General features: G+C 42.6%; 1 protein-coding gene across 1 annotated transcript in view; it reads right to left on the bottom strand.

The window, feature by feature from the left end:
- Nucleotides 1–8375: 8375 nt before the first annotated feature.
- LOC309438062 (uncharacterized protein) overlaps nt 8376–18701 on the bottom strand; it is a 35858-nt gene continuing 25532 nt past the window's right edge. The window contains exons 9-16 of the mRNA XM_082048969.1: nt 18475–18483; nt 16763–16833; nt 14206–14315; nt 13243–13294; nt 10913–11045; nt 9918–10059; nt 8935–9066; nt 8376–8612 (exon numbers count right to left, since the gene is read on the bottom strand). Coding sequence (XP_081905095.1) covers nt 8493–8612; nt 8935–9066; nt 9918–10059; nt 10913–11045; nt 13243–13294; nt 14206–14315; nt 16763–16833; nt 18475–18483 — 769 coding nt within the window. The 3' untranslated portion in view covers nt 8376–8492. The remainder of the gene's footprint in view (nt 8613–8934; nt 9067–9917; nt 10060–10912; nt 11046–13242; nt 13295–14205; nt 14316–16762; nt 16834–18474; nt 18484–18701) is intronic.

The following is an 18701-nucleotide window of genomic DNA, read 5'->3' as shown; positions in this document are numbered from 1 at the left end:
GTTTCCCTCCACATCCATCAGGGGATGGAGATTCTCCTTAGCCCTCCTCTTGGTGCTAATATATTTATAGAAACATTTCTTGTTGCCTTTCACAGTGGTGGCCAGGTTCAGCACTAGTTGGGCTTTGACCCTTCTGATTTTCTCCCTGCTTAAGCTCACAGAGTTCTTGCATTCCTCCTGAGTGGCCTGCCCCTCCTTCCAAAGGTTATAAATTCTCTTTTTATTCCTAAGTTCCAGCTGCGGCTGTGTATTCAACCAGCATGGCCTTCTTCCCTGCCGGCTCACCTTCTGGCACACAGGGGCAGCCTGCTCCTGCGCCTCTAAGATTATCTTCTTGAAGAGAGACCAGCCTTCCTGGACTCCTTTGTCCTTCAGGACTGCCTGCCAAGGGACTCTGCAAACCAGCCTTCTGAACAGGTCAGAGTCTGCCCTTTGGATGTCCAAAGTAGCACTTCTGCTGGCCACCCTTCTAACTTCTTCAAGGACAGTAAACTCAATCATTTCATGATTGTTATACCCAAGGCAACCTCCAACTGACACATTGCCCACAAGCCCTTTTCCATTTACAAACAACAGATCTCATGGGGCTCCTTCCCTGGTAGTCTCAGTAGCCAGCTGTAACCTCAGCTGTAATCTCAGGACACAGTTTACTGTTTAATCAGGTATACAATATAAACTCGGCAGTTGCTGGACTTTCTCCAGCAGCTATTACACTGTGATATAAGTTTTTTGTTTGTTTGTTTGTTTGTTTGTTTTTACCCCATTGTAAGCATTCAATCTCATTTACAGTGCTCCCTGCTCCTCTTATTTCTTTAGGCAAGCACCCAAAGATGTGGAATTTGATTTTGACTCTGGTAACCTTTAACGCAGACAGAGCCAAGGTGCAATATCTCCTAGGTTCAATTTTAATTCTTTGCTGGAATAAAAGCAATGAAGGTTTCTAGACAGACTCTCATCCCCCTGCTTCAGAACCAGTGCATGCACATCAGCAGCAAGCACATAGGCAGTGCCTGGTTTATAGTGGCTTCACAGTTATTAATATTGTGTCAACAATAAACTGAAGCTTTAACAGCAGCACAAGCAAATTGCTACCAAAAAATATATTCCCCTTGTAAATAACATGTAATCTTCTCTACAATAGGAAGACAAGGGTGAGAGATACCACTCCACACTTCTGAAATCTAAATTTCTTGGTTTTTAAATCTGTCCACCTAGAAAGCAGTTGATTAATAATTGAACATTTGATGCACATAGCTGTGTTAGTAAAAAAGTACCTACAGGTATTTAATCCATAAAACCCAGTCACTGACTTAGCTTCAAGTACACCAATTCCCTCTGTATATCCAAAAATCCAAAAAGCTTACCTTGTATCCAGTGTAATTCACTCTAAGCTCTCAGCAGCTTTGCCTTGAGATTATATAGGTCTCTAGCCCCTCCCGACAAATAATAGCACACAGTTCTCTGGCAATGGGAAACTCCTATCTCATATAACAATGAATAAATAATAAAAAAATAAGATCTGTTTAATCACTTAAGACCTACAGAAAATAAATTCCTGACTCATGCTGTGTACAAATCTGAGGTTCACGAGAGTTCATGATCATTGCAAACATCTGTGCCAGCAGAAAATTGTATGCTTCCCATTTTCATTGTTTGGCAACCTGCTAGTTGAAAATAATCGGAAGAGATGAAAAGCTCCCATGATTTAAAAAAATACTGTGGTAGTAATCAAAATTTTATTTTAATATTTTATTGTTTGTCACTTTTAGCAGATTGCTGCTTTACACAAGTCACATCAACTAATTCAGCTTGAATCCTTCATAAGCTTCCTTCTCTTACTTAGAGATGGAGGATATTCCTTCAGGACGTTTTTATCTGCTGAATTTCATTCCTGGACATCATAGAAGATTTTTTTCTGTTTCCGTCAAAAATGTTTCCCTGAATTTGACCTGGTGAAAACACATGCCAAAGACAACTCTAGGAGACAGTGACCAAAGAGCGGCATCAGAACACAGACTGCCCTCTGCACTCTGGACTGCGTTCTTCTGATAACTCTGTTGACTTCCGAGAGTCAATACAGCAGAAACTCCTGTGCACCATCCTGCCTGTCTAATCCAGTTGATTAACTGTTGTAGATATCACCTGCAGGCAAGGTCAACGTGCGATACAAAAATCTGCTGAATCACCCTGAACGTAGCTGTGAGCTGGGATATTATTCTTGTATTACACAGGGAAGTTGTATGAATTGTAGTCTATCAAACAAAAAAATGAGTTTTTACTGTATAGGGGGCTCTCTCCTTCAGGTCCTTCCCATAGACATTGTATTTTGCTGCTATGTAGCTGAGAATGATCCTCCTCTCATCGGTCTCCACCACTGGTGCCGGTTTGACCGATGTGTTCCATGACCGACATTAAAATAAGTGGCATTATTTATTTAGAGCTAGAACCACACAAGGACAAGGCTTCAGAATGGTCATCACTGCAACGTCTTGTCTTTCAGGAGATGCCCAGCTCCCAGATGGAGCACTCTGTATCCCCTATGGCACCTGAGGAGATTCAGCCTTCACAGAATGGGACTGACAGCACATCCTTCTGGTTCGTGCTCTTTTCTTTCTGATTTCCCTCTGTCCCCTTCTTACATTTGGGAGGTTGTTCTCTCCAGCCTCCAAGAGCCTGCAGCAGGGCTCGGTCACCTATGCAGAGGTGGCCACACCACTGTGCACGTTCCAGGGCGTCCTTGGCCCCCAGCCGCTGCCGCGGAGAGCCCGGCACTGCAGGCCGCACCGCGGCAGGACAAACAGCCCTGTGGGGATGTCACCGAGAGCCTGGCTGTCTGTGCTCTGCACAGCAGAAACCCACTCTTGGTATTTCTAGAGAAGCACAAGCTGCCTACATTCGGTTTTCTGTTAACATCCAGCCTGAATTAGTTTGTTCATGTTTTACAATGGAACAAAACTCTACCTGAGAATTTGCTTGCTTGAGAAGTGACAGGTTTCCCCTCTGGCTCCTGGGAGTGCTGATGTTTGCTGTTAGCACAGGGCCTTTTAAGAGTAAAAGATCAAACTGCACTACCGGAAACGGTGTTTCTGGCACTGTTGGACAGACATGACTTAGCACGCAGCAGCAAGCGCAATGTGGAGCTACAATTGAACCTTCCCCTGCACAGATATGCGTGCTGAGGTGTGTCTGGTAGTGTTTCAGAAATCCAAACTCACTCTTAGGTAGTTTGGCTGGATTAATCATTTGTAGGCCTGGCCGTGATAAGCTCTAGCAGATCTGCAAGGTCCGGTGACTTGACCTCCACCGTGTTAGAGAACTGCAAGGTAAGAAAACATGCTTTCAAGCATGAAAGTTAGTGACACTGTAGACAACTTGGGAAAACTCATCTCACCTAACTTGGTAGACACCTAGTCTAGCTGTCTAGTGTCTTTTACATAGGTGTCAGTTCAGGTCTAAATTCAGGAGGAATCCCTCATCATGCACTTGAGCTACGTTAGATATCCAAACTACTCAAAGGCTGCTGTCTCAGATGAGCAGTTAAAAATTGAGATGAAGCCAGTCTCTGCAACCTTTCCTTAGGAGTAGAAGAGAGGAGAAGGAGTCTTCAGAGTGTGATTCATCCCGACACTGACATTTCCTAACCTATCAGAGGTTTCCATCAAGATTTCAGGAGAATCCTCTTCAACAAATGTACTAGCCTAAAGAAAAGTGAAATATACAATACAGTCTGTCTCCGAATTTAATAGGACATTTGGAAACGTCACTTCGCTGAGCTTGTAAAGTGTTTTGGAAAACGCTATAAAAGTGTCATTTGTATCTTACATGCCCGAAGGCATCCAGTCTCTTGAGTACTCTAGTTTCAGAGTCACCATCCAGGAGTTAAAACTAGGGGAAATCTCAAAGATACCCTAATAAGTTAGGAGCGAGTGTTCACCTCAGCTACTGCTGCTGGCCACAAGCTTGTTTCCATTTAGCCTCTTCCTTTAAAACAATAAGGAATAAATATATATATAATTCTTCAGACATGATACTGTTTTATTGACAAAGCATTGGAAAATGTTTTGTGTCATCTGGATTTGTGAATTTCCTCTCTATATGAAACACATCAGAGCTATATTAATTTGGGATGGAGCTGTGTTAAAAATTATGAGCTAAAATTTAAAATGTACTTGCAAGTGAAATAGGTGCACACACAAACTGTTGTGTAATATTGTATCAGCGGGGACAACAGAGACTGTAGAGAAGGGATGCGAGGGCGAAAAATCATGGACTCCACAAAAAAGCCAAATCCACACACCGAGATGAGACACAGCCTATCACAGAGTTGCACAAGTCTGAATATTGAAATAAAGCTAGCATGCTAGAAAGAAAAGTAGCAGCTGTCGCACACAAAATCTTATCATCACGTTCACGCAGTAAGGAACTAAATTACTCATAATCTTCTGTATTATCACAAACCACACATTTTGAGTCAATGGATTCTCATGATTTAACAGTCTGTGAACTTACTGTACCATATAACAGGCAAAGACTTACCAAACTATAATATGCTTAAACAGATACCTACAAAGAAAACAGATTAATAAGGAAAGCATCTTGCAAACTTCAGCAAGTTTTCTATGATCCGTGTGTTATCAGTTAATTCTCAGCTTGTTGAAGTTCAAACTGTTCCGCCTGTAAAACTGTCTGAAATGATTTGATGATTTCTTGTAGAGTTTTGTTTTGTCCTGCTCTTCTCACCTTAAAGACAACATTAATTGCAACAAAGTGTTATACTTCAAGAGTCTATTCTCCGGACACTTTTCCCAATCATTTAACTTATACAGCAGCCACCATTAATTACAATATTTCACACGATCTTCCTTCTTCATATTTTCAAGTGCTTTCCTATGTTTTAAAACACATTCCAATACCGATTTCTTAGGAACACGACTGAAAACAGTCATTCCTGACCCCATCTTGTAAGTAAAAACCATGAGAAGAGGGAGGGAAGGGGGAAGCCCAGGGCTGCTTGCAGCGCAAGTGGGAAAAGTGGGGAGAAGGCTTTTTACGGTGTCCTTATACCACAAAGAAACAATTCTAACAACAACTAGTAAAACAATTAACTCGCATTCCTGACAAGCTGCTTGATTTTCAGAGAGGCAATGCACAGAAGCATGTAATATGTACTGTAAAACTCGCAGATAACATGTTGATAGCAAACATTAGCATTCTCTATTGCTAATTTCAACACCAGTGCTTCCTTAACTTCTAAGTTTTCAACCTGCTTATTGATGGCCTCTTGAAGATGGTCAATAAATTGCATGTAATTCTCATTGGGACCCTGATTAATAGTTGTAAATTATTTGGCTGCTTTGTTGGTTTCAGACACCTTTGTCATAGCTTAATATGCAAGATCTGTTGACTGCCTCAGAATTTCAGAAACTAATAGTACCAATTAGTGTCTGTTCCAAGAGTTGGGGGATACCCGCCCTTTTCAATCAGTCCCCATTGTTCCATCCTAAATGTTTTATAGCTGTTAAATTGCATAGGTCTAATTTTGCTTGAGTCTTTCATAGTTTTTATCTGATCTCGGGCAACACGTACACATACTCGTTTTCCATTTAACTTTTCAAAAAAAAAAAAAAAAGTTGCAGACCCTCATCCTCATCGGAGTCATCAGATAACGCGGACTTCAATGGCGCTGGAGAATCGTTGGTAACAGGGGGGTTCAGAACAGTGCACGTTCTCGCCAATACTTTCTAACATCATAATTATTCTTATAACCCGAGTCCCCAGGAGCACCCCTTTTCCCGTCACGATCAGCATGACCGTATTGCCGACTGCTGGATTCACTCACTATTGGCTGATCTAATCTGTCACACAGTTCTGTTGTTCAGTTCTTATCCACTGACTCCTGCTCTCTCCTGGAAGTTGGAGAGTTAAAAGGTGGTAAAGGCAGATAGAAATTGGTAAAAGGACTGATAGTACACTTGTTTACGACTTTAGCATTCTCAGCTTTCACAGGTTCTTTGGGCATGTTGTCTGACTCCAGTCCTCTGGACTTGCTGTTCTCATCAGGGTTGGGCAACAGTACAGGAGGCCACCCACAAGGCGTTTTTCCTTCCCTCACCCCAGACTGGCACCATCAGGGCTGCCAAAGGCACAGCAGGGGATGGAATAGGGAGGGTATCAAAGACACGAACTGGGTAAACTTCACAGCAACTTTCAGGATACTTTTCAGGCTGCAACGCTGCAAAAGTTCCGGCAGCAGCAGACCGTTCAGCCTTAAGATCTTTTAAGGTGGTAATTACAAGCTTCCATGTAGTTGTTAATGATTTAGCTTCTTTATCTCCATTGCCGACTTTATCCCATAATTTCTGCCATGTGTCCTCCCAAAGTTCAAGTTTGAGTCACTAATGCTCATAACAGTCTTTTCAGGTTTTAATTGCTTCAGTGTAGTAATTATCAGTTTCCAGGCAGTTACAAGGCCGAGAATATCTTTTTCACTGCAACTGATTGCCTTCCACAACACAGTTCCCACTTTTTCCCAAGCTCCTAACAGATCAGCAGGAAACCCATTGCCTCTGCACCAAACTAATAGTCTTTTGAGGTTACTGTCCTCATACTTCACCCCTGTCTTAGAATATTCGAGAGGAGCTGCAGTATTTCTTCTTCTTCTTTAAAAATATTCTGCCCCATCTCCTCTCAGCCCCAGCTGCTCACCTCTTTGGGTGTCCGCTGCAATGATATCGGATCCTTTATCCCTCCTCTGTCGCTTCTGTAGCGATCCATCAGGAGTCACGCAGCCCGCAGACTGCGTCCCGGTCACGGTCCAGCCGAGCCGTTCCAGCTGGGGCTCGCTCCCCGCAGCAGTCGTCCCCCTTCCGTAAATTCTCCTTATGGATCACGTCGGAATCACCACTTGCAAGGGCAAAAAATCATGGACTCCACACAATCCAATATGAATTCAAGCAAAGCCATTTATTACAGAAACAGGCCTCCTTATATGTGCAGTTATTTCCTGATCACGAATCCACGCTCCAAGCATGCATTAGCTGATTGGATATTGTCCATATTCACGAACTGACCACACGCCCGAGTCTCACTGCTAACAGGTCTGTTGATTTATGTCTTGTTGAGGCCCTGTTATTGTAGAACTGCCTCACTCCCACAGCAGGTCCTGTCGCGGTTGAGACGAACAAACGACATGGACCAAGTTCTTCCAGGATGAAAGTAGTAGATGCCATTTATTGGTACAAGTGCATTTTTATACAATTCTACCAGTTCATGTGTCTTTTCACTATTGGTTACAAGTTACAGCACTAACATCTCATTGGCTAATTTTGCTATCATCCATGTTATTCTTCTGTCCCCTTCTCTCTCACGGGTACATCTCTTCTCTCTCACGGGTACAACTCCATATCTCCGGATGCTCCTTTACTCCCATCCTTCTCAGGGGTTAAACCTTAATATCTTCAAGACTGATCTCTACTCCCATACTTTCTCTCAAGGATTCCACAGACCTGCTGCAGTTTCCCACAAGGTCCTGTTTTCAGCTTTCGAGCTGGCCTTGACATTTCTTTTGGGCCTGGCTAGTCCAGAAATAAATCTCCATCTAATAGAAACCCATTCACACAACAACCTGAAGAAAATCCCTCAAATCTCCCACAAAGGAACTCAGATGTGCCTAATGAGACCTGTTGAGATATGTCCAGTGCTGCTGTGCTGCAGAGCTGATGTGCAGCTGCAGTGTTTCATATTGTTTAAAACAAAGGTCCCATTTGTTGTCGTTCTTCTAAACTGGCACTACCTGTGTTCAACACACCTGAAAAGCGCAGCTCACACATTATGTGCCATAATGCTGCTGCAGAAAAACATTGGGCTTTTGACTTTCCTGATGCTAAAGCTTGGTCCAGCTGCATGACATTACTTATAAAAAAACTCTTGGCATTAGCAAGAGTTTCAGTGCCCTGAGTTTGCCCAGCCTAAAATTGCCACTACTAGACCAGTAGTTGGTTTTAGTGTACTGGCTGTTGCATTTACACAGTTGGTTGGTTTGGTCCTAAATAATACACATATTTATGTGTTCAGCTGTCTTGCTATCCGCTCAGTAGCAGAGCTTGATATAAGTGATTATAATGTACAACTCACATGCAACTTATAAGCTCTCTTCATTTTCCAGCAGCTCTTGGGAATGCCAGGAAGACAGAACCAGAGAACCCTTAGGTGTGTAAGTAGCAGCAAGAAGTCATGAAACAAACTGGTCTTCATTGTCAAGAGTAAGACTTTATTTCAGGTATTCTATTAAGTAATTGAAAACATTTTTGTTGTCCAGTGTATCCCTTAATTCAGTGAACTATTTCATTTGCTGGCATGCTCCTGCAGATTTACATTGGAAATGTTTGCGGTAGGCTAAAAGCAGTGCTGTAGCTAAGGAAGGAGGGATCAAAAATTCACTTCAGAAAACACAAAGACAATGAAATAGAGTTTCTGTAGATTTAGGTTGCTGCTCAGTAGAAAATTTTAATGATTTTTGGTACATCTTCTTGTCGTGGTCGTGACTTCCTCTGGCTGCCAGGCTGCAGGAATTTCTTTATTGTGGGGATATTGCTTATTCTTGCTTTGAAACTCTACAAAACAAAACCAAAACAGCACTGTGCTTAAGAACTACGGTAACTGTCAGACATTTAAATGTTATCCATGCTCTAAAAATAACATTGTGAATTGATCCTGCAAAAGAATCTACATGCTTCACCCTCTTACACTTTTGTGGCTACAGTGACAGCAAGTAGCAATAACCATCAGTATTTGGGGCCAACTAAAAGTTGTTTGGATGTTTGGTTTTGTCTTTCATTTCTTTCCTCACCCTCCCACTCCCCCATATTTCTCAGCCAGTTTAAATCAGTGGTCCTGCTTTGATTCACTGTCCATTAAAACTGTCCATTCGGTTACCTGCAAGAGAGGAAACTGGGCAAGGATATCAGGCTTGCATTCTTCTGCCATTAAAAGGACTTCAAGTAGTTGCACATCTGCCCTGCTAAACCGGTTGCCAACAAGAAAGTCTTGTCCATGGTCTTTCAAAACCTAAAAACAGAGAACCAGAAGCAGATGTGATTTTTTGTTTTTCTTCAAAGCAAGGTCATAAACGCCATGGAGTTACCCTTGAAAGAAGAAAATGCAGTAAGAATATCTGTAGTGCAAAGGAATGATCTGACCACACTGTCATCCTTGCATAATTTATCAATCCTTTCTCCTTTGCGCTCTCTGGCAGCTCAGTTATATCTCTCTTGCCCGCAGTTCTGTAGCTCATGGAATCAGCGCTGCTGTGTTGAAAGCTAAGCTTTATGGGATAAAACCATCTCTGCAAATGCCTACAAAATTTACATCAGGCTTAAGTTCAGCACAGGGTATAGTAAGAATATCTTGGATTCTTTCAAATTATGGGCAGCTCCATGACTTCTCACCTGTTTCCTCTTGAGTTTTGGGAATACTGCCTTGAGAGCTCTCCTCATGTAACTTGTGACTCGTGGTCTTGACACCCAGCTAATGTATTCTTCCTTTTACTACAGAAGAAGCTGTCAGGCACTACACAGCATGTATGGTACAGGGAGTTCTGCACAGTAGGAACAAACTTTATGTAAAAGCTGATGCTATAGTGTCTTTTGTCTGAAGCAACATCCAGACTGAAACATGGACATTTGGGGGCTCACTGTTTCCTGAGTTTTGCAGCTCTGCATCTCTCCCAGATGTGTAGTGCTGTGTGTCCTCTCTGCAGTGTGCTGTCTCCATCCTTGTCCCAGTCTCACGAAAAACATAGCATTTATATGTTAAAGTGGCAATTTTTGTTCCCTGTTTTACTCAATAAAAGTATGTAGATCCAGGATGGAATTTCAGGAAAACAATATTAACTAAGCTGCTACATCTTTGCTACCTACCTTCTCAAAGACTGGGAAGTATCTGTTTGTGGCCTTGTCCAAAGCAGTAGCTAATTGTTGCTCCTTTTTATCCGCTGGTTGGTAATCAGAGGTCATGATTAACTCATTCAGATCAAATAATCCTTCCACGTACATATCAATTCTGAAATGAAGATATTCAGCTGGTCAAGTCAAACACAGTAGGTCTGAATAGCACGACATCTACCAGCAATAACTTCACTCTCCACCTCTTCTATCCAGCATGCGCAGCTTGGAGCAGTTCCCCCCGATTGCAGTAGCTTCGGGGGGAAAAGGGAGAGTGTGGCAAAAGACAAGTGCAAAGTGCCTCACCAAAAACTAGAGGACTGCACCATGTCCATTTTTCACTACAAGCGATACTTATCTGTATTAAGTGGGTTTATTTGAACCTGAGTACAAAATTGGCATATGTGTCGTCCAAACATGTAATAAAGTCCAATCGGACACGGAAAGTTACACAGCAGGTCTATGTAGTTCCTAAAAAAGATCCTAAAATATATTAACCTGTGCTAGTTAACTTGAGGCATTTAAAAATACTTCAAGTGAAACCACGTGCCTTCAGAGTCCTGCCCTTTAATCACCAGTTAATAATTCTAATTCTGATTACTGGTTGTTATTAGAGAGAAGGGTTTTGTTTCCACCAAAGACATTTCTCTGAACTTGATGTGCTGAAAATCCCTGCTGCTGACAACTGCAGGAGAAAGTGCAAAGCTGTGCCAGTGAGACAGTCTGCCCTCTGCACTCCCAACTGCTTTCATCTGATGACTCTATTGACCTTGGGCCTTCATGAAATCCTTTGCTCCGTCCTGCCTACCTAATGGAGCTGCTGTTGGAACATCACCTGCAGCCACAGTCAGCACGTGCCACGTGAAAAACTGCTCTGTCACCCTGAATCTCACTGCGAGCTGGGATGTTCCTGTGTTACACAGAGAGGTAGGACGGACTCTAGTCTAACAAAGGTGGTACTGCTACCGTACAGGGCTCTCTCCTTCAGGTCCTTCCCGTAGAGGTTGTACTTTGCTGCTATGTAGTTGAGGATGGCTCTGGTCTGCACCATCTTCATCCCGTCGATCTCCACCATGGGCACTTGCTGAAACAGCAGGAATCCATCTAGGGAAAAGGGGACAAGATAAGGAGACATTCAGTCTCTGAGTGAGAACCATTAGTGGGTGTTTGGCAAAGTAACCACACATACTATTTTTAATTAGAAACATAGAATCATAGAATCATTTAGGTTGGAAAAGACCCTTAATATCCTTGAGCCCAACCATTAACCTAGCAGTGCCAAAGCCACCACTAAACCATGTCCCTAAGCACCACATCTACATGTCTTCCAAATAACCCCAGGGCTGGTGACTCAACCACTTCCCTGGGCAGCCTATTCCAGGGCTCGATAACCCTTTTGGTGGCAACCTTCCTCATTCCCATAGCACGGATGGAAAATGCTTACCATGAAGCCAAGAACCACCTTTCAGGGACATGTTAATAACTTAAAGTTTATTCAATTCTGAGGAAGCAGCCAAGTGCAGAACTTTGAGCAGTCGCACAGTGAAAATGACAAGTCCTGCACCGCACAGCCCTAACTCAGATGATTTTCATGGAGGTTAATACAGATGAAAAGAATTGAAGGATCTCACCTATAATGACCTTTTTTCTGGCATGCTTTGGTATTATGGAAATCTGTACTCTTTATAGCTGGAAAACATACGATGAGAATATAAATGCATATAATGTATTTGTGACTACTATATTAAATTTATACAATGACATACATCTGTACAGGCGTGAAGCAGGAAATACTGATATTTGACAAGAGCCAAATATCACTTGTTTTGAGACTGGAGCCATGTAAATCCCTTACTGGTCTGCAGAAGCCTTATTCTGGCAAGGAAGAAGACAAAATACCCCCAGGAATGGATCAGAGAAGCAAGTCAGAGTCTTTTCTTTATGGAATCATATCTCTTGACTCAACTGATCAGCTACATCCATCTTTGTATCACAGAATCACAGAATGGTTGGGGTTGGAAGGGACCTCTGTAGATCACCTCTGTAGATCATCCAACCCACCGGCTAAAGCAGGTTCACCCAGAGCAGATTGCACAGCAATGTGTCCAGGCAGGTCTCCTTCTCTGGAGACTCCACAACCTCTCTGGACAGCCTGTTCCGGTCAGTGCTCTGGCACCCTCAAACTAAAGAAGTTTTCCAGTGTATGCCAAGCATGCAGAGACATTGCTTGCTATTAAGGGCCCTTTTTCATTTAGGCTTGTGTCTCAAAAAACTCTCTGAAAGCTGGAAGGGGGATCCAGTCGTTTCTCCTAAAGGAGAGCAGGACTGCAAATGCCAACCCTGGCTCAGGCATCTTTTAAAAGACAAGTGGACTGGAACAACACAGACATGTAATTTCCTTTGGAGTAAATAGAATAATTTCAGCTGGAAGGCACCTACAACAATAATCTAGTTCAACTGCCTGAGCACTCCAGGGCTGGCCAAAAGTTAAAGCATGTTTTTAAGAGCATAGCCCAAATGTCTCTTAAACAGTGACAGTCTTGGAATATCAAGCACCACTCTAGGAAGCCTCTTACACTGTTTGATCGCCCTCTTGCTGAAGAAATGCTTCCTAATGTCCAGTTTACACCTCCCCTGGTGCAGCTCTGAAACATCCCCACGCGTCCTGTCACTGGATACCAGGGAGAAGAGATTGGCACCTCGCTCTCCACTTCCCCTCCCAAATGTCAGTGTCATCTGCACAGGATGGAAGCTAAAGATAGCAAAGGGAGAAGCTGCCATGGGAAACAGGAATGCATCAGAGGTACAGGTTAACCTCAGAAATGTGGGACTCCGGCTTCATACAGATTGTAACACAACAGCTTTGTCGGCAACCTAAAGCACAAATGAATTTCAGGATGACCTGATGACAAAAACCTGCATTGTCGCAGGATGGGAGGCACGGTCACAAACTGAAACACAGGAGAGTCAATCGCCTGGACTTCAGCAAAGGCTTTTTTACCGTGAGAGTTACTCAACATGGACATGGGCTGTCCAGAGAGACTGTGGAGTGGTCCTGCTGGAAGAGGGGGTTGGGGCAGATGATCTTGAGAGGTCCCTTCTGATCTCAGCCCTTCTGTGATTCAGTGAAGTCTGGAACAACTGGGTGGATGATGCCATGTAACACTGCAGGGTGCAGCTGTGTTACCCCATGTACAATCTAATCTCATTTTTCTTTTTAAGAGACATAAGACTCCATAGGCTTTTTAAGGCAGCTATTGTTATTGTTATTAAAAAATATCAACAAGTGAAGGAAACTCACCCTTTCTTAACTTCAGCAGGTCATCATTTGTTTTCATAAAACATTCGTCAAACTGCAGGAAAGAGACAAGAAAAGTTGTGTTGTCACTGCACGTTTCATGTTTTATCAATGGCTTCTGCTTTGCAAGAGACAGTGAGAACACAAAGAGCTGTGTTTGGAGGAAGCAATATCTTTATAAATTTCTTTTGCCTTTGTCACATTGTCTCTTCTTCCCTCTCCCATGTGATTCATATTTTTGTGCAGGCAAGATTTCTGTAAAGCTGAGATGACTGAAAAGCACAAAACTCTGTCTGCCAAGCAATCGAGGACCACGTCGCTTCTGTTGTCAGTGCTGGCAAGAGATGGTGCAGGCAGAGGAGGGGATAAGTCAATTCACATTGCAAGCAGGACTGTGTTATAGGTCCTTGGCCACAAGTTGGAAAAAGGACAAAGAGAAGAGATGATGTGCCCCATGCGGCTTTCTGCACAGTGCCCATCACCATGACAAAAACTCACAGCACTTAAATCACTTCCTCTGACTTTTAATATCAGTAATTGTAAGAGGTAAAAACAATTACTGGGTTTTTTAATGATATTCAGTAACTTCAGGGATAAGCTGCATGTTAATAGGCATAATAATTTTTTGCTATTTTGAACACTGGGATTTAACTGGAGGCCTTCAGAGTTAAAAGTCCTGGACCCTTGTGATCAGAAGTTCTTCTTCTGTGACTATAATTTTTTTCTGTCAGTAGCTACAGGGGAGAGGCATTTATGGTGCTACCGGTAGGCTTGACACATGATGCTTGGAAGCGAAATGGGAACCCTAAGCCCTCCTGCTTATGGATAAGCGGGTGGTCATTGTTGGCTTGGTCAGCAATGCCCTTAAAGACAGAGCGTGAAACTTCCGGTCACTCAAGTTTTTTATATGGAACAGTGAAAATATGTATTTGTCACACACTCCTAGAATAAAAAAGAAAGACAAACCTCAACCCCGGCTGCTGCCAGTAGCCACCGTATCGGTTCCATTCGGCCTCGTTCGCTGACGTAGTGCAGCTTGGGTTTCGCAGCCATGTTTCTATGTGCCTGATTTCCTACTGTTTGAAATAAAGAAGTAAGATTTGCAAGATAAGGATTCAGAATGCTGGTTTTGAGTCTCTAACTGGTTCTTAAGCATTGTTCAAAGTTGCCTTGTTTGAAACCAATTTATGGTCGAAGAGTGTCTTCAAATTAGTATAGTACAAAACTATACTGAGATGCTACATATTGTCATTTTGCCTTAAGATGTCTTTTATGTAAGTAGTTTACTTAAGCAGAACTCTGCAATTGGCCTGTGTCAGAAAACAAGCAAATTAAAACCTCTTGGAATCCCAAAGCATTCTGCTCTGACCAAAAAGAACGCTGTGTGAGATATACTGCTCTATTTATTTTGGCCTTATCTCAGGATACAGTTTACTGTTCAACCAGGTATACAATAGAAAATCAGCAATTACTGTGTCTTCTCCACTAGCTATTATGCTGCATTATAAAGTGATATAAGGGGTTTAGGGTTTTTTTACGCCATCGTAAGCATTCAATCTCATTTGCAACACTCCCTGCTCCTCTTATTTCTTTAGGCAAGCACCCAAAGATGTGGAATTTGATTTTGACTCTGGTAACATTAGATTTGCCTTTACCACAGACAGAACCAAGGTGCAATATCTGCTTGGTTAATTTTAATTCTTTGCTTGAATTTAAAGCAATAACGGTTTCTAGACAGACTCTCATCCCCCTGCTTCAGAACCAGTGCGTGCACATCAGCAGCAAACACATAGACAGTGCCTGGTTTATAATGGCTTCACAGTTATTAACATCGTGTCAACAATAAAGCTGAAGCATTAACAGCAGCACAAGCAAATGGCTACCAAAAATATATTCGCCTTGTAAATAACATCATCTTCCCTACGATAGGAAGACAAGGGTGAGAGGAAGCACTCCACAATTCTGAGATTTAATTTTCTTGTTCTTAAATCTGTTCACCTAGAAAGCAGTTGATTAATAATTTAACATTTGATGGACATAATAATGTCAGTAAAGACGTACCTACAAACATTTAATCCATAAAACCCAGTCACTGCCTTAGTTTCAAGTACACTATTTCCCTATGCATGTCCATAATCCAAAAAGCTTACCTTGTAGCTGGTGTAATTCACTCTAAGCTCTCAGCAGCTTTGCCTTGAGATTACATAGGTCTCTAGCTCCTCCCTACAAAAAATTGCACATGGCTCTCTACCAATGGGAAACTCCTATCTCAAAAAAATAGATCACTTTAGTCACTTATAAACTACAGAAAATCAATTCCTGTGTCATGATATGTACAAATGTGAGATTCACAAGAGGTCATGATCATTGCGAACATCCGTGCCAGCTCTTAAAAAACCCTGTGCTAACAGCAAATATCAGCATTTCCAGGAGCCCAGAGGGGAAAACAGTCACTTCTCAAGCAAGGCTGTTATCTCCAGCAGTTATTATTTAGGTCTTTAGCTGAATTTTGTAACACTTTAAGACACATCAGAGCACTTCAGTTCTGTTACCAGCCCTCTTCCTCCATGGAGCCTGAAACATGCTTGTTAAACTGCTTGTGCTGTCTGTCACCACAGTTTCGGCCAATGTGTGCCCTGTGCCAGTGGGCAATGCAATTGCTTTGAACAGTTTTTCATACTTCTTACAGAATTAAGCTGCAAATGGGGTATGCTAGAAGTTTTCCTGCACCTTTATTTTCAGAAGATTTACTCTTATTCTGCTGGCCTGAAGGCTTGCTGATGCTAAGCGACGCTTTTTTTTTTTAACCTCTGGTTAAAAAAGTGATAAAATTTTACAGGAGGGCCTTACCTTATACGCACTTGTGAATAACTCACATAAAGATGTTTTCTACTTCAGTTCTGTGTCTGCTTAGAGCATAAGGGTGCCCTTGCTTACAGAGCTCACTAGCACTCACTGTTTGAGTTAATGGCTGTACCTAAGCACACACTTGGCTTCAGGTGGACAAAAATGAGATTCAGTGTTTTCAGGTCATAGCCAAAAAGCTACAAATCTTATTAGATATAAAAGATAAATCACCTCTGACAAAATGCAGAGCATATTCAGTTGAAAACTACTTCATCTGGTTGTACCCTAACAGAAATAAATAATTCACTGTCCTTTTGCAGTCTGCTGTGCAGGAGAGGCATGGGGGAATGCTGGAGAACAAGCAATCTGGTAAGGAAGCTTGTTCTTCTGTTTTCTCCCTGTCAGGTTCATCTTCCAGTATTTTTCTCAATTTCCTTTTTTCTACACATCTGTCATGACAATATTAATGTCAGATTTGGTTACTGACATCTACTGAAACAAAGTTTCCTTCTATGCAGATGCTGCTGTGCCACATCAGGCCCCCTCACAAGACAGGTTTTGTCTGCTGTAAATTTATATAAGCCCTAATATTTTTGTTTTAAAATCAATAGAACCTGAACCTCTGTCTCTCTGTGTTCTGTCCTACAGGTGTAGAAATAAACCACGTCTGCCTTACCCTGAGTCTGCAAAACAGGTTGCTTGTTTCTTCCATGCCACTTCATTCTCAAGAGATAAAGTATTTGTAACCTGCATGCAAAATGCTGGTAAGATCATACACAAGGTTTGAAATAACTGATTTATGAAGAAAAATAACCAGTTTTGTGAGGAAAACTTTGCAGAAGGATCTTAAAAAATCCAATTCACCCACAGTCCTTAATTTACAGATGGTAATATTAACTACATTTTGACCTGTTACAGGTGTGTAGGCAAGTGATGTACCAACCAGCTCACAGTAATTCCATTTTCATGTTGAAAAGCCCATCCTGCTCCTCAGCATGGAGAGGTAGCAGCTGCAGGGACTGCGTGGAGCTGTACATACGTCACTGCAGTAGCAGCTACTAGGGAGGTGGGGTCCCTGCGCAGGCAGACACGCAGCAGCTTTCTTGTTGGGACAGGCCGGAGGTGCCACCTCTGTCACCACCAAACAGGATTGCCGGTGTTGTGGAGCAAGGTGCCGATGCCAACCACAACAGCTGCCACCTCTGTGCCTAGTGACTTGCTATTTGGAGCAGAGATTCAGGGTGAAAGCATCGCAAGTCCATTCCTCTCTTCAGCCTGAGCTGACCTTGCCATCAGACCTTGGAATCTCTTGGGTAGCATATTCTTCAGTGCTTACATTGGACCCAAGTCACTTTCCAAGAAACCTTAAATGTTTTTTTGGTATAGAGATAATGAACACAACTCACTAAACCATTAGTAAGCTTACCTGCACGAGAAGAGGTTCATAATAAGGGAAATGTAGGAAACTTTATTGCATCTTTAAGGCACCTGAGATGTTTCAGCCATGAAACCTGCACGGCCCTGTGACCTCACTCCTCCCTTCCCCTTTGCCACTCTATGAGTTGCCTCCACCATCACCAACAGCCCTCACTGGCAGGAGCTGGTTCCACTGGTCCCACCACTTTGCTGCAAGGGCAACGCAGAAGCACCACGTTTCACTCTGTGCAAAGTGGCAGCTCAAGCTCAGTATTTCCCCCTGGAAGGGCAAAGATCTGCAAAGATCACGTCAAACACGAGGCAGCGCTCAGGCACAGGTGCTGGAAGATGCCATGTGTGTAACTGAATTAGCAGAACTTTGCTCAGGGGTTAGTGGTCCATGGCCACTGCTCCCTTCCAGATGGCTCCCAGCCACAGCCAGTCCATGCCAGCACCAGCTCCAACAGACAGCTTGGACATGGCTGCAGAGCTCTGGGTAATCAGAGAGTTTAATAGTGTGTATGTGGCCTCAGAGCCAGGGAAGGGAGCCTGGTGCTTATTGTTTTACTGGGACAAAGACGTAGCTGGTTGGTGCCCAGAACTGAGTCCAGGAAGGAGCTGAGAGTCCTCCAAAGTGGCAGACAAATGCACAGTAAGAAGCATGAACAAATGTTGAACCTGAGTGTCCCTTTGAGGATGTGGCTCTGTCCTCCTCGTCCTTTGAAGAGGTTCATCATGTGAAGAGGTGCACAGATTCTCGTGCACTGGGATCACTGAACTAGGTTGCCTCAAAGAATCACATTTAAAAAGTAGAAGAAGAAAATAACGTCATGTTATAAGACACGGTTACTAGGCAAAATCTGGCAAGTATGAGAAAGCAAAGAGATTTGGTTTTAGTGGCAGCAGATGAAACTAATATTAGTTTAGAAGTCTCACATAATACTGTAAAAATAATGCAATATAAGTACTTACCAAAAATTGCTCTGAAACAACTCTACTTCTTCAAAGAATAAGTGATTCAGTGACCCTTCTTCTCTTTCTTAGCTCTGATCTTGAAGCCTATTTTTATCCAGAAAAATATCTTCTTCAATAAGTTACATTCTGACAATACCTGCACTGCATCAGTCTTTTTTCAAAGAAATAATTTCCCTACCTTACAAATAGTTCTTTCCTTCCATACTCCTTTGTTTTCAGGTTTT

The sequence above is a fragment of the Streptopelia decaocto genome (assembly GCF_964273445.1).
Source record: "Streptopelia decaocto genome assembly, chromosome: 3".
Lineage (NCBI taxonomy): Eukaryota > Metazoa > Chordata > Aves > Columbiformes > Columbidae > Streptopelia > Streptopelia decaocto.
This window is presented reverse-complemented; position numbering and strand designations above follow the sequence as displayed.